This window comes from Delphinapterus leucas, chromosome 1, assembly GCF_059928025.1.
Source record: "Delphinapterus leucas isolate spDelLeu-1000000601 "Yukka" chromosome 1, BTC_Dleu_Yukka2, whole genome shotgun sequence".
NCBI classification, from domain to species: Eukaryota; Metazoa; Chordata; class Mammalia; order Artiodactyla; family Monodontidae; genus Delphinapterus; species Delphinapterus leucas.
Window position 1 is genome coordinate 45324920 of NC_143129.1, and position 21528 is coordinate 45346447.

At 47.9% G+C, this 21528-nt stretch overlaps 1 protein-coding gene across 1 annotated transcript in view; it reads left to right on the forward strand.

Moving 5' to 3' along the window:
* HHAT (hedgehog acyltransferase) overlaps positions 1-15399 on the forward strand; it is a 345905-nt gene extending 330506 nt beyond the window's left edge. Inside the window, exon 11 of the mRNA XM_022593463.3 lies at positions 13877-15399. Within this exon, the coding sequence (XP_022449171.2) occupies positions 13877-13968 (92 nt within the window). The 3' untranslated portion in view covers positions 13969-15399. The remainder of the gene's footprint in view (positions 1-13876) is intronic.
* The last annotated feature ends 6129 nt before the right edge of the window (positions 15400-21528 follow it).

The window sequence follows — 21528 nt, forward strand, 5'->3', positions numbered from 1 at the left end:
AAAAGTTTGCATGGGATCAGGTACATCCAGGCTGCCCAAGTGAGCAGGGGTGCCAGAAGGGACCCTTGGAAGCGGGGGACAAATCCCGGCTTCTGGCAGTACTAGCCTTGTTGTCCCAGGCAGACCCACCCTCGGGATCATGGGCTAGAGTCAGTAGCCTGAGAGGAACACAGTGTTCCTTTGGAATGGGGTCTTTAAGGCACAAAAACATCTTTCTCTGTAATCAAAAACGTGTCTGAGTCACTCTATATGTCAGGTAAATATCGTCATAAGCACCTCACTAAGGATCTGTCGTATCTTGAGACATTTCCACAGTTTGCTAGAACGCTGCTTTCTGCTCCCAGTCCAGACAGGATGCGCCTTCTCCCCCTGCACCTGACTGCAGTGGTCTTTTAGTCTAACTTCAGTCTTTGTCTGTACCTTTCCTGGGGCAGGGGGAGGGGAAGATGATTTGAGGACTTGAATTTTACAGGGCTGTAATCTCTTTAAGAGTTGGAAGGGGTCATCTGGTCCCATCGCCCATCAGAGGCAGCCATCCATACTATGAATGCCGACAGGGGTGGAAATCCAGGATGGGGAGGCTGTAAATGTCACAGGCTCCTTTTGGTAAGAGCCAAAATCTGCCTCTAACTTCCATCTCTTGGCCCTAGTTCCGTCTTCCGGAGTGACGTCAAACAAGCCTAATTAATTCTCTTTCCACGTGGCCTCGTGGCCTTTTTCCAGGCTAAACTTTAACTTATCAGCATGCCCACCCTGAGGAGCCCTTCTAGACCCTCCTTGAAGTGGCTTCTGTGTGATCGTGTCACTTGTAAAACATGGTGCCTGGAATTGGTCAGCCTTGCTCGAGTCCACACTCATACGTGTGTGCTTTCTCTCACTCTCAGGCTGAACACACATCCCTCTCGCTAGCCCCTGTGTGCCCTGTGGCCTGAGGTGACAGCAGCAGTGACCATGGCTACTGTCCAGAGCCATGCTTGCCCCATGCTTGCACATGGCCCCATAGCCTTACCCTCCTGCAGAGGAAAAGCAGCTATGATGTGGGGCTGCTCTGTGCCTCTCTGTTCACCCTCAGCAGAGCCCTGGGTCTCCAGTGTGTGTGGGTTTGATGGGAGGGCCCTATGGAGTCTTCTGTGTTTCTTTTCCCTCCCCAGAACAGTGACCTAAGAGCCCTTGCCCCATCCCATGGAAGCGCTGATTTTTCTTCAGCAGAGAAGGGCCCCGGGCTCCCTGAGGCTGTGGCTGGCCGTTCCCTGTGCTGCCTTCACCTGGTGCTCAGGACCACCTAGGTGCTCTGCTACTGTGGGATGATCAGGCTGCTACCCCCGCCTCAAGCTGGCTGGCTGGACGGGGGACATGTGGACGCTGCTGCCAGCAGCACATCCCCTGAGCTTAGACACTCTTCTTACCTCTGTTTCCCACAGCCTTCCTTACACCAGCACCTAGGAAGTGAAGATGCCTTTCCCGAATACCATTTATGAATGTTGGAGCCACATTTTTTCTGAACTCATCTCAGAGCTGTTTCGTGCTTCTGTCAAGTGCCTTTTGAAGAAGGCGAGCAGCAGCTCAGGTGGTTAAAGTCGGCACTAATGAGACCAAACCTCTGGGCTCAGTACCCTTAGAGAGAAACTACATCCTGGCCACTGACTGTGCCCACTGAGGATGGTGCACAGACAAGCCCTTTGCTCCGCCGTACCTCCTGTGCTCAATCTGAACCCGTTCCTCAGCGTGGAGATGAGCAAAATACACTTTTGCAGACACAGTAAGTGGGAGCGGCGAGGTGAGAACAAAGGTGGCTCTGACAGGCAGGAACATTTCCTTCTTCCCGAGGGGCGGCTGGAGTGCCTAGCCCGCTGTTGCCCCCAAGAGCTCCGGGGGAGAGATGCTGCTGCCGCCGCCGCCGGGAGCTTGGTTTTATCGTTGCGTTCTTTGCTGAGAAATTTAAGTCAAGTAATTTGGAGTCATTTATCTAATAACTGCTTTAGGAAAAGAACGTGTCAGCCGGATCTGCTGACATCACCTTTTCAGAGGTTCACGTGATTTAGGCGTCACTCTCTCTTCCTTTCCAGCTCTCCCTGGTGTATTCCTTTAGTGGTGACAGGAAGCGGGATGACTGGAGTGGCTTTCCTGCTCTGCCGTCCTTTGCTAAAGTCTAGGTGTTCTCAGCCAGTACCTGCCAGGCGCCTCTTCTCCCAGGCACGCACACAAGTGTAGATGATGCTTCAGCTCTTCAACTGTGGGCACTTCTGTCCATTGGCTGCATGTCCCATGGGCTGGGAAGATAGAGGCCAGATGTACATACATAGGGTTCCTTGATCAGGGATTTTGCAACAACTGTTAATTTTGATTACCTGTATTAGGGATTTGGGAGTCTTGTGGCTGAGTACTCAGAGGTACTCATGTACCCATGTCTGTTTATTCATTGACCATTTTACCATGGATGCCCTGGTCCTAGTGACCTGGGAAGAAAGGAGCCGATTCACAGACTCTCAGACCTATTCCACCTCCAGTCCAGAAGAGGAATCTCCTTGCCGCCTGTCCTGCCTCTGCTGCCTTCCCCTGGATGGGGATGCTCAGAGTGTCCTGAGCTTGTTCCAGTGCTGGAGGGCTCCAGCTGCCAGAGTGTTTCTCTGCCTCCAGAGTGTCCCTCCCCCAACCAGCACCCCCTGTGGGGTGTGCACATGTCTCCTCATCCTGCTTCCAAAGGGTAGACTGTTCTATACTTGCAGGTACTTCTTTTCTCTTCTCCAGAGTCTCCGTGATTCCAGATAAACATTGCCAGGTCTGTCAACCCCTCCTCCCGTGACATGGATCCCAGGCCGCCGCCATCCCATATGTATGTAGTTGGATTAGGAAACAAAACGAAAACCGTTAAGCTCAGCCATTTTTATCCTAGTGCAATGTCAACTTACTAGTGTCAGCCCATCATCCCGGCTGGCCCAGGTGTTTGAGAATTTGTCTCTGTCGTCTGTGTTTCCCCAAGCCTTCCGTTATGTGCACGTTTGGAGGTGGAGCTGTAGAGCCAAACGTCAAGGTTAGGTGGAGAGTTGGGGGCCCTGAGCGTGCTCTTAGCCTTTGGGGGCACGTTCTCACAGGCCTCAGGTGAAGGCTCAGACTGCTTGTGTGACATGTGTCAAGGCTGCCTGTCTAAACGCTGGGCACACGGTAGGTGCTTCATAAATGCCCAGGTGGGTGAGTGGTTGTCAGGGCGGTGCGACAGGGAGCCTACCCCACACTGCGCGCCATCCCTTTGTTTGCGGGAAGCCGCTTCCCCGAGCTCATTTGCTAGGCAGTCTCCGCCGTGTTATGTTACGTGGTCATGAATGAACGATGAACAATAGCCCTAATCAGCCTGTTTAAAACAAAACACGTTAAGGAAGAGAAACAGCTGGGAAGCATGATCCGACTGCGCAGCCTCTGGCCCCAGTGGCCGGAGTTGGGGGCGTGGCAGCAACGGCAAGGACAGTTTTCTCCGAAGCAGGTCCCCCACCTGCCCTGGAGAGAGAAGAAAATCTGTGTTTTCTCAGCTCCACCTTCTACTCACGCTGTCAGGATAAGAAAAAGTGGCTCTGGTCTGTTCTCCCCACTTCCTCAGTTTCACGTGAAATGATTTTGCTTTATGGCAGCGAGTGCTTCAGTAAGCACCAGTCTGTGGGGCTTGTGCTGGGAGGTGGGGAAGGGTGAAGACTACAGCACAGGTTGGTTTCCTCAGAATGTGAAATTGACTGTGAACAACGCGAGTTATTAACGGCACGCTATTCGTGCCTGTTAAAATGTGCACACAGCGCCCAGCAAATGACTGTTGCTCAGGATGGCAGGAAGCCCTCTGAGGGCCGTCAGTCACCCCTTCCTCTCTGTCTCCCTGCTGGATGCCCTGTGCAGGCTCAGCCCATGGCCAGGATCAAATAACTGTGACTCTTACAATTTTAATAAAAGACCATCCAGGCACTGGGAACATGCTCCATAGTGGCCCCAGTCTAAATTAGGCAGCTGCCACCACGAGGGGTGTAAAATGTTCATCCAGGCTTCCTTTTCCCAGTTATTACAAAGATGGGGAAACTGAGGACCCCAGAGATGGGGTGACCAAGCAAGTTAGTGATGATGACGCCTAAAAATATGAACCTGATGCTTCCCACTTCCTGTTGCCTTAGCACCATGAGTAGAGGGATGAAACAAGAGTTGGAGGCAGAGGATTTAAAGGAAAGACACCATGCTAGGAGGTGGGGCTCTGACGTGAGCCTTTCCCCGATGTGCTCTGAGGCCAGTCAGGGCTTTGGAGCTTAGGCGGCCGAGCACACTTGGAGCCACGCGGTCATGAGTTCCAAGTGTGACCTGATGACCAGTTGGCTGTCAGACCTCAAGAAAGTTACTCTCCTTCTCTGATCCTTAGTATCCTTTTCTGTGAAGTGGAGCGAATAATACCTCCCTGAGAAGGTGTTTGTGAGGATGTGGAGTGCAGCCAGCAAAGCACCTGGTGACCTGTAACGCTCAGTGCTCGTCCATCCCCTCTGCTCGAGAGACAGCCCAGTCAGTGTGTGAACGACCGGTATAAGCTCTTCCCTCAGCCCTGTGCAGAGTGCCCTAGAACAGGGGTCCCAAAGGGTGACTCTTGGACCAGCAGAATCCACATCACTGGGGATCGTGGTAGAAATGCAAATCTTGGGCCCACCCAGACATCCTGGATCAGGAACTCTAGGGGATGGGACCTTGCATTCTAACATGCCCTCCCGGTGACTCTGATGTGGCTCGCGTTTGAGAACCAGTGCCCTAGAATTTCATGCTTCAATTTTGAACAAATTAGAACCACCTAGTTCTTCTTTCTCACGCGAGGGTGTGAAAGAGGCAGCTGAGCGTTTTTTGAAAGAACACCGAGGCCTCAAAACCTGGGTTTGAGGCCCTGGTTTATAAACGACTTGAAGGCAAGAAATGGTTATTCTAACACTAGATAGCAAAAGCCTGTTCTTTAGACCTTCTGTCCATATGCCCATGGGTTTGAAAATAGACCCAGCAGTGTACAGGCTTGGAAGCCTGGGCAGCTGTGCTCTTGCTGTGTATCCTTCAATAAGGTAGCCCTGGGCTTCCCTGGTGGTGCAGCGGTTGAGAGTCCGCCTGCGGAGGCAGGGGACACGGGTTCGTGCCCCGGTCCGGGAAGATCTCACATGCCGCTGAGCGGCTGGGCCCGTGAGCCATGGCCGCTGAGCCTGCGCGTCCGGAGCCTGTGCTCCACAACGGGAGAGGCCACAACAGTGAGAGGCCCGCGTACCGCAAACAATAAATAAATGAATAAGGTAGCCCTTGGACAGGAAAAGGCTCCTGTCCTATAGCTTTATTAAGATGAAAGCTCTAAATTGAGCTGTGAAGGAAGGTCTGCAGGCTCAGGACCATTTGATGAACGGCTCCACAATATCTTCGGGCTGGGGCTACTCGGGAAAATAAGTCTGAAATAAAGCTACCAAGGCCCTTTATCATTTCCCTGCATCAGATCTGAGTATGGTTAAAAATAAAGTGCTGTCAAGAGCAAGCTGTTTTAATGAAGACAGCGTATAAAGTCCTTCTGAATAATTAATGAAATGACAGTAGTGAAGCCGGTGGGGCGGTGCAGAGAGTGCCCTGGTGTTTCTCAGATCCTGAGCCAGCCCCTCTGGGACTAGAGTCTGATGCACGAGCTCGTTCTCCAAGCAAAGAAACACTCGGCCTTCACTGGCCTCAGAGTAGAAAATGCCACCAAGGCAGAGCAATATATATGTAGGATGCGCAGATGGTATTCAAAATATCTAACAAATGGCAAGGCATGGGCACAGACCAGTCAACTCAAAGAGATGGTGGCTAAGTGCTCGAGCAGGTCCTAGAGGCCCCTACAGAACCAGGTGTGAACTCCTTTGGATGTTATATATATCAGAGGACAGGTCCTGAGGGGAGGCTGGGACCATGGCTTTTACTAACTAGTAGGGTAGCGCATCAGTCTATTAACGTAAGGTATGGTCTCTCTGATGTGCACCAGCTGGTGTCAGCCCTGAGGGTACTGTCTGAGGCAGTGCTCAGGGTCAGTGAGAGGGAATGTGTTCTTTGGCCCCCAACTCCATCAGTCACCACATCCTATGTCTCTGTCTTCTGCAGCATCTCCGAGAATCACCTCTTCATTCCATTTCCCTATTGCATATGCTCCGAGCCTGCCCATTCACAAAGGCCCGCTGTAGAGGTTGAAATTCATCAGTCTCACATTCGTCTTCACCCACATGGTGATGTGGGCTGTTATATATGCACCTGCATCCCCAGGGTTATGGATGGATATGTTGGTGGCCCTTGATGATCATGATACATCCTTCACATTTGTGTTCTAGGCTCCAGCCAAGGCGAGTTTGTCTGGAGAGGTGAGACTTGTTTCCTTTGTAGCCTGGTGGCTCCTAGGATGGGAAGCTCCTCTTTTTCCTTTCTTAGAATGGCTGTGAGTCGCTGGGTGACATTGCTGCTTCATGGGGCCAGAAGGTGAGAGTCTATCCGTCCAGCTGTAGGGACCCAAGAGCCAAGACGAGAGGGTCAAGATGTTCTTCAACCCTCAGGAGAACTGTGGCTCAGCAAGGGGACGACTGAGCAGTGGATGAGTGGGAGGGACAACGGGCCACAGGGCATCAGAGCCTCTGGCTAGAAATCTTGCCTGAGTGGATGGAAGGAGGAAGCTAGGGCATTGTTAATGGTAGATAAATGATAGATAATTGTAGATAAAACTAAAGGACAGACTCAAGTCCTTCAGACTATTCTCCGGGTAGGATTCAGTCTGACACCCTGGCCTTGGGATGTGGACTCTGGGCCCCTTTGAGGCAATATAGCTTCAAGAAAGAATGTTAGTATAGGTTAGTAATTTCTATCTCAAGGTGTTGTGAGGATTCACTAGGATTGTGTATTCTTGGGCTTCCCTGGTGGTGCAGTGGTTAAAAATCCACCTGCCAAGGCAGGGGACACGGGTTCGAGCCCTGGCCTGGGAAGGTCCCATGTGCCGCAGAGCAACTAAGCCCGTGTGCCACAACTACTGAGCCTGCGCTCTAAAGCCCATGAGCCACAACTACTGAAGCCCGCGTGCCACAGCTACTGAAGCCCACGTGCCTAGAGCCCGTGCCCCGCAACAAGAGAAGCCACTGCGATGAGAAGCCCGTGCACCGCAATGAGAAGCCCACGCACCACAACGAAGAGTAGCCCCCCGCTCACTGCAACTAGAGAAAGCCCACGCACAGCAACAAAGACCCAATGCAGCCAAACAGATAAATAAATAAACTAAAAGAAAAAAAAGATTGTGTATTCTTTGTAAACTGTACAGTAGATTGCATATTCTTTGTAAACTACTCACATATGGATAGGGACTATGTTTCTGGTTGACTGGAAGCAAGGATGGGAAGAAGGCTTCACTGCAAAGTTTGTTCACATGCTGGTCACCAGCCATTTTCTTCTAAAAATGGTTAACAGCGGGATGTGGCCTTTAAAAAAGCCTTGTTAGGACTTCCCTGGTGGCACAGTGGTTGGGAGTCCGCCTGCCGATGCAGGGGACATGGGTTCGTGCCCCGGTCTGGGAGGATCCCACGTGCCGTGGAGCGGCTGGGCCCGTGAGCCGTGGCCGCTGAACCTGCGCGTCCGGAACCTGTGCTCTGCAGCCGGAGGGGCCACAGCGGTGAGAGCCCCGCGTACCGCAAAAAAAAAAAAAAAAAAAAAAAGCCTCGTCAGAGCCAAGATGGCGGTCACAGGCTCAGCAGCATTGCCTATCCTGACAGCAGAGCAAGCCTTTGATGGGGTAATTGAGAGCTCATACACAATTCAGCAACTCAGTTAACTCCTCTCGCATTAGGAAGGACTGAGGTCTTCCCCAGGATAGGGATTTGTGCTGATTCATCTGCTGAATACATCGGCATGGCTGAGAGTTCCTCTGGTTGTCCTCCTCGGAGGCCCCAGCAGAAGAAAGCATGATGAGAGGAGCCCAGTGTTCAGTCCCACACATGGCAAGTCCTCCTGCCCCTAGGGAGGTGAGGGACTGAAGACCCAGCATCATATCAAAAAATGAATTGCATCCCACTACTGGGCATATACTCTGAGAAAACCGTAATTCAAAAAGAGTCGTGTACCACAATGTTCACTGCAGCTCTATTCACAATAGCCAGGACATGGAAGCAACCTAAGTGTCCATCGACAGATGAATGGATAAAGATGTGGCACATATATACAATGGAATATTACTCAGCCATAAAAAGAAACGAAATTGAGTTATTTGTAGTGAGGTGGATGGACCTAGAGTCTGTCATACAGAGTGAAGTAAGTCAGAAAGAGAAAGACAAATACCATATGCTAACACATATATATGGAATCTAAAATAAAAAAAAATGGTTCTGATGAACCTAGGGGCAGGACAGGAATAAAGACGCAGATGTAGAGAATGGACTTGAGGACACGGGGAGGGGGAAGGGGAAGCTGAGACGAAGTGAGAGAGTGGCATGGACATATATACACTACCAAATATAAAATAGAGAGCTAGTCGGAAGCAGCCACATAGCACAGGGAGATCAGCTCGGTGATTTGCGACCACCTGGATGGGTGGGATAGGGAGGGAGGGAGGGAGACACAAGAGGCAGGGGATTTGGGGATATATGTATATGTATAGCTGACTCACTTTGTTATACTGCAGAAACTAACACACCATTGGAAAGCAATTATACTCCAATAAAGATGTTAAAAATAAATGAATTGCATCTTTTGTTTGAATACCTTGGGGCATATATAGCCTAGGACATTGCAGTAGAGTACTGCAAGACTGTGATTTGCTAATGTTCCAAGAACACCTTTAAAAATTTTTTTATGACAACTTTATTGAGAAATAATTTACGCACGATAAAATAGATCCATTTAATGTATTTTCCAGTTGTATATAACCTGAAAAAACTGTCCCATGATCAAGATGCAAAACATCTTCATCATCCCCAAAGATTCCTAGTGGCCCTTTGTAATCTATTTCTCCCTCTGCTCCAGCCCCAGGCAACCACTGACATGCTTTTTGTTACTATAAATCAGTTTGCATTTTTTATGCGTAGAATAATACAGCATGTGTTATTTTGTTGATGGCTTCTTTCATTCAGCATAATTTTTTATTGTGGTAAATTATATATATAACATAAAATTTACCATTTTAATTCTACAGTTCAGTGGTGTTAAGTATATTCACATTGCTATGCAAGCATCACCACCATCCATGTCTAGATCTTTTTTCCCCTTGCAAAACTGAAACTCTGTACCCATTAAACATTAACTCCCCATTCCTCCCAGCCCCTGGCAACCACCATTGTATTATCTGTCTCTGTGAATTTGACTACTCTAGGTACCTTATATAAGTGAAAATCTTGCAGTATTTGCCCTTTTGTTACTGGCTTATCTCATTTAGCATGATGTCTTCAAAGTTCACCCATGTCGTGGCACGTGTCAGAATTTCCTTTTTTGAGGCTGACTGATATTCTATTATATATGTAGACCACGTTTTGTGTATCCGTCTGTCCGTGGATGCTTGTTGCTTCCACCTTGGGACTGTTGGAAGCAGTGCTGCTGTGAACTTGGGTGTACAAATACCTCTTCTTTCTTTTAATTCTTTTGGGTATATATGTGGTAATTCTGTTTGATTTTTTTGAGGAACCTCCGTACTCTTTTCCACTGTGGCTGCACCATTTTACAACATTACTTTTTAAACAATATTTTTCATTAGACCTGCTTCTTGTTCTGATTATCCCTTCACTTTCCAGAAACCCAGCTGGAGATATCCTTTGACTTCTCATGGCCCTGCATGATAACGGTCTTTTCCTTCAGTGTCCTGAACCTCTGCCTTTCTAGTCCTTTCCTACTGATGTAATTGCTCAGAGAGTGGCTCAGCCTTAATAACCTCAAGTGAAATTACATGGCTCACTTTCTATTAGCTACAGCCATTCCCCTCTGTGTCCTACCTGTCTCTCATTAGCTGTAGTTATTATACAACCCACCAATATCCTATTAACAATATCATGATACAGCCACCTATTAACTCCATATATTATACGCCTACCTTGGTCCTCTTAATTGACTTTATTGTGCTATCCTACTTATATGCATTTTGCTGTATCTGTTAAATAATCTGTCCTATTAACTGTATACCCCAATCCTTTGCAACTGTTGTCTGACTCGCTAGCACACTGTTCTTAATATCTTCAGTGCTGCCTCGCTGTTCACCTGTTCAAAGTGTTCACCTGTTTGCACCTTGTTAGGTCCAGGTATCAAAAGCCCACCAGGAAGCTGCACATATCATCGACTCTGGGGGCCCAGCCGTAAATGAACAGCGTGTGCAGGGGGCTTCAGCCCTAAAGTAGGATCTTTTCCTTTGACCAGTACAGTACAGCCTACCAGTCTTTATAAGCCACATTAATGATGTGTGTGTGTGTGTATGCATGCATGGGTTTGAGGATGTGGGGATAAGGGAGTTTTCTGGACACATGGGTTTGGAAAGCCTGGTGAGAAGGGACAACATGGAAGAAGAAAACTTAGTAGGGAGAGGCCAGGGGGAGAGAGGGCCGAAGGATGAGATCCCTGTTCCTTTGGCAGGACAGAACCCTTTCTGATGCCATCTTTTTTGTTAACGGTTGACAAGCTTGGATGACCGTGTATCACAGCAACCCTTGGCATGTTGCCAGAATGACAGTCCCTTTATTTCCAGTTTTATGATCCTGTGCTTCTCTGAGCCCTGTCACGCTTGGGCCACATCTGCTTGGTTAGCAGCAGCCACAGTTGAAGAACAGAGCCAGGCACATAGCAACTGCTCGTCCAATGTTGGTTGAATGCTGTGGAAGGGTGACTTGCGGAATCTCTCTTTTTTGTTGTCATCACGTATCTTACTCCTGAGGTCAGGAAAGGAGACCGGGTTCTTGAACGCCATCTGGTACACACTGGGGCTACTGTCTGGAGGAACACTCATGCATTAAAAAGACCAATGAGCTGTGTGTACGTAAAAGAATTCTCAGGTAATCCTTTGCCTTTCTGAAATACTTTTTAAAAGCACTACCAAACCTGTGATTTTATTTTATTTCACATGCTTTTATTTATTTTTGACCTCCAATGTGTAGACAGAGAAACTGAGATCCTGCTACGGTCTCCTAGTAGCGTCAGGATTACTGCTGTCTAGCTGCCTCTGTGCATGGCATGCAGTAACACCAGGGAGAATTTTCAGGGCCCAGCTGTGGTCCAGACTGAACATGTATATGCCTTACCTCTGGGCAGGGCTCCTTGCAGTTCTGTGTGCCGGGCAGAAGCTTTCACAGGGATGTCCCTTGACAGCCTCGGGGCCAAGCACAGCTGTGCCATGCCCCAGGCCCAGCTTTGTGTAAATGAAACATCCCCATTCTCCCACTTCTGCAGCCAGCCTCTGGTTTCTGTGTTTACCAAACACGTGCTGATGCCTTACCCTAAACACAGCTGAAGTCTGGGTTTGCCTCCTGCACCTGAAGCCCCCTCCCCTCTTCCTGCTCCCTGAGGCTACTGAGGACCAGGTGTCGAAAGGTCCCCTGGCATCTGTGTCCGAGCCACAGGGGTGAGGGATCTGAGGGTGCCTCCAGGCAGGATGGGTCTGTCTTGAAGCTTGAAAAAGTACCTGGCTGTACTGAGCTGAATAGCACCCACAAAATTCGTATGTACGTAGAACCTCAGAATGTGACTTCGTTTGGAAATAGGGTCTTTGCAGGTATAATTCGTTAAGGATCTTGAGAAAAAAATTATCCCGGATTTGGGGTGGACCCTATATCCAATGACTGGTCGTGTCCTTATTAGAGAAGAGGAGACAGGGAAGAAGGCTTCCATAAGCCAAGGAAGGCCTGGGGTCACCAGAAACTGGAAGAGGCAAGGAAGCATCCTCCCCCAGAGCCTTCAGAGGGGAGCTCTGCCAACACCTTGATTTCAGACTTCTGGCCTCCAAAAGTGTGAGAGAATAAATTTCTCTTCTTTGAAGCCACTAAGTCTGTGGTAATTTGTTCCAGCAGGTATAGGAAACTCTTAGCCTGGCCGACTAGCAGACGGGAGGTGGGACTGCAGGACTGGTCCTAGAGCCAGGCTGTTGGGCCTCCTCTGCTGCCCTTTCTTCTCTTGCCTTCAGGGCCTGGGAAAACACTGTGCCAGGCCAGTCCCAGGAGCAAGGGGAAGACAGGAGTTAGGAGGAAGACCAGGGCTTGCTCTCCCTGTTGTCACTCTAACCTTGGTGCAGAAAGACTTCTGTGCCCTCTCAATACCACTATTACGTCACTACCTTTCTTTAGTGTTCCACCATGGGCCAGGCACCGTGCAGGTCTTTACATCATTTCACACAGTTGTTGTATCTTAGCTCAGGCTGCCATCACAACATACCATAGACTGGGTGGCTTAAACAACAGACATTTATTTCTCTGGAAGCTGGAAAATCCAAGATCAAAGTTTTGTTGGTTGATGGTTTTGTTCGTGGTGAGGACTCTCTTCCTGACTTGCAGATGGCTGCCTTCTCACTGTGTCCTTATAGGCCATAGAGAGAGAGGAAGCCAGGTCTCTGGTATCTCTTCTTATAAGGGCACTAATCCCATCATGAGAGCCCTACCCTCATGACCTCATCTCAACCTATTTACCTCCCAAAGGCCCCACCTCCAAGTACCATCACACTGAGGGTTAGGGCTTCAACATATGAATTGAGGAGTGAGCACACAATTCAGTCCGTGGCACCTTATAAAGACACTATTCAGTAAGTTGCTCTATCCCTCCTAGTTTTACGCTTGAGATTCCTTAAGCTGCTCAAGGTCACACAGCTGGCAAGTGGCAGAGCCAGGATTTGAACTTGTGTCCAATTCCACTTCAGCAACTGCACTTAACCACTATGCTATATTGACTGAACCTATGTCATATTAATAATAGTAACTAATGGTTGACTTAGCAAGGAGAGAGCCTGCCAGAGTTATAATCACCCTCAGTGGCTTCCCCCCTCCTACTTCTGTCCCTACCCTGCCCGTCCCTCCCTGTGCAGTAGTCACATCACATGATCCCTGTTCCTTGGATGACGTCAAGTGGTCTCTCTGGTAGCTTGTCCCTGGTTCCTTTCCATCTGACATCTCTTGCTCATCCCCCATGGTGCAGTTTAAATGTGCTCTGTACACATCATTACCTAGCACACATTACATGGCTTGTAAATCCCACTGGAGGGTGTTTGTCTTTTCCACACTGAAGTGAGAGCACCTTGGACACAGGACTAAATCTTTCTATTTTGGCATTCCACAGCACCTCTGGCTCCCCAAGCCCCCAGTGTTTGAATAAGTGAAACATGTAGAAGACATGGAGATCGTTAAGTAACAAGGAGCAGAGAGGGCTGTTATTTTTTAAAAAAGAAGAAAACAACATCAGATATTCTAAGACAAGTACTTACAGAAGGAACCACTAAAAGCTTTGACTTTTGAAACTGAATGTTTAATGTAGGCCCTCTTCTGTGTGCTGGCAGACGGCACTCAATTCAATATGATGGTCAATGTACATTTTTGAGATTTGCCATGGGTCTCATGGATGTTTCATCTTTTTTGATTATTAACTACGTTAGTCTTCTAAACATGTATTCTTTAAAAGCTTGTCCTGTTTCTCAACGTAATTTGCATGTGCTATAGTGCACCCCCTCATTTTATGCTGACCCATTCCCACTGGGGACATAGGGATCAACTTGCCGGTGTTCCAGTTAGTACAGACTTTCTAGGAGGCACGTGTCTTAACGCATAAACGGAGGCCCACGTTGTTTCCTGAGTTGCCTTCTCCAAAGGGGACAGTTTGGACCGGTGGGAGCTCCTGCCCCAGACATTCCTAACCATCCTCTATCTCTGTCCTCCCCCTGCAGGCTGGCCGTGTGTGACCCTCTCTGTCCTGGGATTCCTGTACTGCTACTCCCACGTGGGCATTGCCTGGGCCCAGACATACTCCGTGAACTAATGGCGCTGGGCCCCGGTCAGCCCTTTTGGCTGGCTTCCAAGACAAATAGTGCTTCACCCTGACCTTGCACCTCAAGGTAACCTCCAGGGGAGCAGTGCCTGATCTGCTCATCTTTTGTCGAACTTACCTCACTCCAAGACTGGAAGCTTGAGCTCTCATAACTTTGGGAACTTAGAGATCATCTTCCCAGCCTTCCTGTTGAGTAAGCTGGGGTCCAAAGCAGTAAAGTGTCTTGCCTAGCTGCACATGGTGACGTGATCCAGAATCCAGTCCCAAGGGCCCTTTAGGTTCTTTCTCCTTTACCAAGAATGAAATGTAATAGACATTTCTTGACTGAGGCATAGAAATTCTCATTAGTGATAGGCCTGTCCTCCCCTGGGCGGTATTTCTGAAACATGTTGGGTCAGTGGCATTCGAGTGTCCCCTTCCCCATGTCCTGCAGTGTAGTCTGTAGAACCAGCCCTGGGTTCAGCTTCACACTTCAGCTCCTCAGCAGGGAGGTGACAAAGCCACAAAGCCAGGGAGGTGTTTCTAATTACCGGGTCAGAGAAGACTGAATGTGTTCTGTGGCATTGCAAGGAGTCAGTACCCAAGGAGAGCTGTTACTTGAGCTGATCTACATTTGGCTGCTTCTTGCCTAGATTTGCAGAGAAGTATGAACATGGCAGTCCCTCTACCTGACAGTTAACTCTTTCCCAATAAAGAAGCAGAATTTAAAAACCAAGGAATAGTGTATCACAGACAGGTGCTATCAGGCAAGTCATAGAGGGTAAAGATGACTTCCTGTGGTCTCTCCTCTCTTCACACAAGTCTCAGCAGTCATCTTCCCACTGAGCGGTTTACACGCTGTGGTTTACCTTGTTTTGTTTTGTTTCCAATAAAATGGAGCCTTTTCTATCACATAGATAATTCATATTTTTGTAAAATTGTTTTGAATATTTTTTGAGGAAAATGTTTAAAATCAAAACACACGTACCTAATTCTGAATTATTCACTCTCCTGGAAAGATGCTGACAGGCCACTAATGGCCCCAAGTGGTAGATAATTCAGAATACTTCTGTGTGGCTTTGGATTTTTTTCTTCTGAGGGGGCAAGAGGGTAAGTGAAGCAGTTTCAAAATTTGAATCCAGAGTGTACCCAATTATGGGAGAATAGAACATCTCAAGCACATGAATTAATCGTCATTGAGTGAAAGGTGCACCTGGACCTGGTCTGGGCCCCGCTGTCTCCCGTTAGTCATTTGCTGTTGTCCTTGTGTCCGGGCTGTGGTTATTAGCTCAACGAGGTTTAAACTCCTGGTGCAGGACCATTTTGCCGACGTGCTTTCTTCCTAGCCACTCTGCTCGGAAGAGAGTTGGGAGGGGACCAGCCATGGATGCCAGGGAGGGGCACACACCGTGTTAGCTGCAGCAAAGGACAGAGGCTGGAGGGAGGCAGGCAGACCAGGGCAGCAGTCGCCTCGGCAGCTGCCTTGGTAAAGGACGGGGGGGGGGGGGGGGGGGAGGGGGGCGGGGAGACAGGCAGGTGAGTCCAAGGTGCTGCGAAGTCTTGAGGCGGGGATGAAGTTGAGGAAGATTGAGCCGTCAGATGAATACAGTAAAACTTCATGGACTCTTAACACATTCAAGATGTGTGGTCAGCCAGAACCCTCTTGGCTGAAGTTTACAGGGGAAAGAGTAGTGTGAAGACGATTGCAGGGAAATGTCTAATGCATGTGCATATATAAACAGTGCAAAATATTTTCAACTCTTCAGAGACGCCATTTATATAAAAATAAATAGGCTTATTTACTCGTTAAACTACATTGGAAGAGTCAGTGAATATATTTGAAAGTAATAGCCCTGAATTTCTTTCAAGCTATTCTATGATTTAGAGTGGTTCTCAGGAATGAGTAAATGATTACTGTCTTTAGCTATATATTTGAGGCCTGGTTACACAATATGTGGATTATCCAGGACCAGTGTTTTCTTTAACCTCTTGCTTTTCTCCAACTGTGATATGAAAACGATGTCTCTTTTCATGCACATGAGCTCAAATCTTGGAGTTCCTTTCAATGAAAGACTCCCGAGGTGTCTGAGCAGACGGAGCAGTTCCAGCTGAGGCGCGTCCGATGCGTCACTTTCCATAGTTATCAGCCCTGGGCCACTTCAAGCACGGGGAAGGGAAACAGCTAGACAGATCCCAAGATCATTTCTAGCCCCAGGATCCTCCGACTCCAACCTAGCTCTGTGAGCAAACCGGAGAGCTCCAAGCATGATCGTCATGATGAGCCCCAAGGAGGCAAGTAAAACATCTGAAGGACAGCAAAATATCGGTGATTTTGACTAATTCTTGGGACCGTGCAAGAAGACTGAAAAGTGTTTATTTCGTTATTTCCTCAGATTAATTAATTTGAGAAGTGGCAGCAGAAGCCTTTTATTCTACTAAATCCTGCAGACTTAGAAAGAAAATATATCAGTCATATATATAATTGTATAATCTGCATATTGGGAGAACAGTAATTTAGTGGGAGGGGGATTCCCCTTAGAGAAACTGAGCCTGCTCATTGCTTATTTAAGGTAACAATATAATTACTGATTAAGTATAACAAATTAACCATAATACAATGAGTTTCTTTTCTAGCAAATGTACCAGAATACATCCATACAGAAAGGCCAACTGTGGAGAAACCAGATTATCTTGACGGTCCTGGCCTCTCTCAGTGCATGGTGAGATGCCTCTCTGAGGCCCTTCTTCAGGGTAATTGTTTTATTTTAAAACCAACCAACAAAATCCCTCTTTTTTATTGTTGAAACCCATTTGTCATCCAATATGTAGTATCTGTTACTTGGCTCTGTGTTGCTTAGTCCTTTTGACTAATTATAAAAATCATAGTCACAAAGAAAGATTTTTTTTCATCGTTGAGGATATCTAAAGAGTACAATATGTTTAGTGCTTTGTTAGGTGGGACTTTTGAAATGAACATCAACCATTTGGAATTAAAAAAAATATCACCCTTAAAATAGTTTTATTATGCTCTTCTGCAATGTAAAAAAATAATAGGGTGTGGGGAGAAAGTCATCAAAAATACTGGATTTATACTGTGGCCCTATGAAATCAAGCAGGGGCCTGAATACGGCTTGCAGATCACAGATTCCTCATCCCTAAGTTGTACTGTCTATAAGAAGAAAAGCGCCATTTTTGAAATGTAGTCCGTTAGTATGAAATAAGAACGCATGTTGGCAGTATCGTGGAGACCCTTGCCATGAGCGGGAAGCAATAGCTGTTCAAACCACAGCAGAACTGAAACAGTGCTGGTGTACAGGACTAGCTTAGGGACACGCGGTCCTCTACCTTAGTGGCCTCTGTGACGATTAGTGAATTAAAGCACAGATCAGAACTCATACTGTTGACGCTGAGTCATTCCAAAAAGACTCAGTAAAGTTTTTGACAGTACGTATGTTTTAAAAGGCAGCAAAGCACGAGTACACAAATGTTAATCCAAATTGTTCAAGAAAGATTAAAAAGTTCAGTTCTAGGTGGGAGGTCAGCTTCAGTTCTGTGTTCAATCAGTGTGTTGTACCACAATTTTCCAGTGATGCCAGGTTTGGAGGGCATCTCTGTACATTTGTATAGCAGATACAGCTCTATTTCAAGATCACACGGTGAAGCTCCTTCACAACCATTCTCTTGCTATGCAGTACTTTGACTGACACACAATCTTGGTGTCTCTAGAATTTTAAGTTCTCCGAAAACCGGAGTTACAGGTGCTATCCAAATGAGAGCTCTCCGGGCTCTTGAAAAGGACTAGAAAGTACCACCTTGTTCTGTCATCATCTTAGGTGCGAACACCCAATTCAATGCCTGGAAATTCTATAAAAGGCAAGGCAAAAGCAATCATGTATGATCATGTATAAAATAGTTTATTACCATAATAAATAAAATTAAACTTTTTTTTTTTAACAAATATCATTTGTGCTTGTTTAAAAATGTTGAGAAGGGAATATCAATGGAGGGGCCCACCTGTCCCTCTTACCATCCCCAGGCTGCAGTCATGCAGTGGAGTTCTGTCAGCGTACTCAGCTGACCACACAAGTAGTCTCAGCTCGTTTGCACGTCTGTTGATTCATGCTCCTGTGGACAAAGTGACAGATGCAAAGGAAGAAGAAAAATCCAATGAAGGATTTGGCAGGACTCAATGGCAAGAGTGTTGATACAAGGAGGAGCCCCAGGATGACGAACTGCTCGTGAGTAGAAGTGTCCTCGCAGTGTCAGTGAGATGTCAGATGTGGGCAGTCTCCAACAGATGCACAAATACGGCGTCTGAATATTGAGAATACATTCATCGTGGGGGGGGGGGGGCGGGTTTGCATCTTTCTTTGCATAAAAGCAGTTCATATCCTGATACAAGATCCGTGAACGTCTCATTGAACAACTAATGGATCTGTTGGCTGACTGACTCAGAAGTCACAGATAAAGAGACAGTGGCTCTAAGAAAAGTTTAATGGTGGGCGGGGAGGGCACCCACCGGTCCGGCACCTGCAGTGTATTCAAGTCCAGTTCTAAAGGTTCCCGAATAAGTCTGATATGCTCGCATGAGAATGAAGTTTCATTTGAAACTAATTTAAGCAGGAGGCAAGTTCACATTGATTCTTTTGAACCGTGAGGGGGTGGAAATGAAAACATCTCAACATGAACATGATGGGTGAGAAAATGGTGCTGTCTCTGATGGCCGCAGCTAGCGCTGGGAGGACAGTGAAATCTCGTCCAGCTGGAGGGCACGAGAGCTGGTGAAGGTAATTTTTATCGAAGCGAGAAAGAAGGCAGTACAATGATGGAGTGACAGAAGAGAGGCTGTCCGGGGGCCTGAGTGCGCCCTCAGTGGGCCTCCTCTTTAAGCAACACTACATGAGGAGGGAGGAGAGGAAAGAGTGTTGGCGGCTCCATCACAGTTGGAGTGCCATTCAAGGGTCTTAAGGCTAAACATCTTTATTGCAAAACACTGTACAACCTATGCATCAAGCGCACGTCCACTTGTACGTCCACCGGGGCTCCTAAAATTTCCCAGAGGGTGCATGTGCTAACTGGTGGTCAGGGCAGCAAGGGGAGACGAGGCTCTTCCTACACCTACCTGGTTATTTCGAAGGCATTCATTCATTCACTCCCCACAGGCTTGGGCACAAAGCTTAACAGCTGGCTTAATGCTTTCCCCTCCCACCTAAGGATTCAGGAGAGGAAGGTCGCTGGATGGGGTGGTGTGATGGGGTACCTTTTTACTCTGAGCTGTGCTAGCTAACTCCACTTCCGAAAGAGGATTCCAGGACCAGCAGCAGCGCAGAGGATGATCTAGAAGGCTGAGGGTAAAACAAGCCCAGGAATTGGAATAACAAGAAACGGGAACAGCCTTGAAATGCTAGGGCCCATGTTGCTGTAGCGTCAGAGTTTTTAGAAGCCATTGGCTGCCTACCACGAGCTACAAACCCTTTGCCCACAGATTTAATCTGAGGTCCAGAATATAAAGAAAAGTCTTAGAAAGAATCAAGCCAGGGGGTGTGAGTGCGAGGGAAGGGGATGGATGAAGGTGGAGATACCAAGACTGTGCACTGGACCAAGGCTTCTCAACCAGATGGCTGCCTCCCATTCCTGCCTATGGGAATCTCGTCATAGCCAGTGGGGGAGCCTTTGATGGAACGGGAGCAGTCATTGCTGGAGATGGCGCCTCCACCAAGAACAAGCACTCCATCTTGTTGACTGCCTTATTTCACTGACTCACCCCTCACTCCCACACCTCCAGCCAAGGTGGGGGCAGGGGTGGGAGTGGCCGTGTTCAGCAACCAACCAAGTGGTAGGGGCAGGACCTCCTACTCTAAACAGCCTGTCTGTTAGGATACTCTGGGAAATGGAGCCTCCCTATGAATGACATTCAAGGTAAGGAATTGATGTAAGAGATCAAGTAACCAGCAATCACTCTGCAATGGTATAACGACATGTCCCCTTCCCTCGAAAAGAAAAAAATAGCTCAGGTAAATCTACATCTCTCAGCGTAACTTTTCTAAAGTCTAAAGGTTGGGTCCAATACCCAAATACCTTTTGTTTCCCTAATCTCTCTTCAGCCACCAGATAACGGTTTATAAGTGGAAGGCTGAGTCAGTGGTATCTGAAGCTCGTGGTTCTTGCTTGGGAAGCCAGAGCGGCATCTGGGCAAGGGTGTAGGTAGTTAGTTAGTACAAAGCAGCCCACGGCCAAGTGCATGTCATAAAAATGCAAGGAAAGAAGGTTTGGCTCATTTAAAAATGTTTTGTTTTTGTTTTTTTCCCAGAGAAAACCATTATAGCAAAAATCCCTAAAATCCTTAAATCCTTAAGGGGAGAAGAATAAAAGCATATACAGCCATACCTGTGGTGCGCTGTCACCCCCCAGGAGCATGGGTTGCAGGCCCTGCGACCCCAAGATGAGCAGATCCGGGTTTCTCATCACTAGCCCAGTTTGAATCCTAGGAGTTGATCAAGCAGTACATTCACGAAGCATTATTTTCCCCCCAAAACAGGTCCGGACTTCAAAGCCTCACACGTTAGCATCTTTGCCCCTCAGAACCAGCTGGGGGGGTCATTTCTTAATAGACACCTGTACCCCTCGGGCAGAGCTGGAGGGAAGGGCCTGCAGGGTGCTGGGCAGGTGCTTCTGAAGTTGGAGGTTGCAGTTATCAGGGTCCTCGCCCCGCCTTACAAGTGGTGAGTCCTAAACTCCGGAAGCAGGTTGATGAGCCTGTTTAAGGAATGGCACACTGGAACGATTCAGGGGCAGCTAGCAGATGGGATTCCAGATATTTTAGAGCCTCAGCCCCGAAGACTAGTTGGCAGCTTCTCAAGTTAAAGAGGCTGAAAGCCCCACGGCTTACCCAGAGTCATTAACAGTCATGACTCTCGGCCCTGGGAAATTTCACTTCTTCTTTGTATGCTGCCATCTGAGGCTGAATCCAATAATGTCTCAGCCTCGGGAAGCATCGGAGCACCGCTGTAAGACTCGCGGAAGAAGCTGCATGAGTGTGTGGGGCCTCTGGGGAAGGACCCTCACGTTGACCTTTCAGACTCTGCTCCCCAAGGCTGTCTGTGCCAACCCTGGCAGCCAGGAGAGGACAGCCCCACTCTTGCACAGACAACTGAGGTCCAAGTCCTGGGTCATGCCATGGCCACTGAGCAGGACTAAAGAGAGTGGGTAGGCTCAGACAGGAGGCTTTCAGAAACACTAGATATCTTTGGTAGGGCAGGTCCTGACCTGTCAGGTTCCCTTCAGTACTGAGGGACATCAACTTTGGGATCCAGAATCTCTACTGCAAAGCAACGCCAGGCAGAGGTGCTAAGGACGGGATTGCCACAGCATCACATGTGCAGAAGGTCAGTACCCTAGACGATTCCATGCTGTCACTAATCATTCCAGATCACTTCCAGATCACTCCTAATTTCACTCTCTCAAAGCTGAGTTTTTAGAGCTGAACTTCCAATCTTACTTATCAATTTTTAGGGTCCTGACCCCTCTCTCCACTTTGTCTGGGAGAGATCTCTTTCCTTTCTCAGACACCAC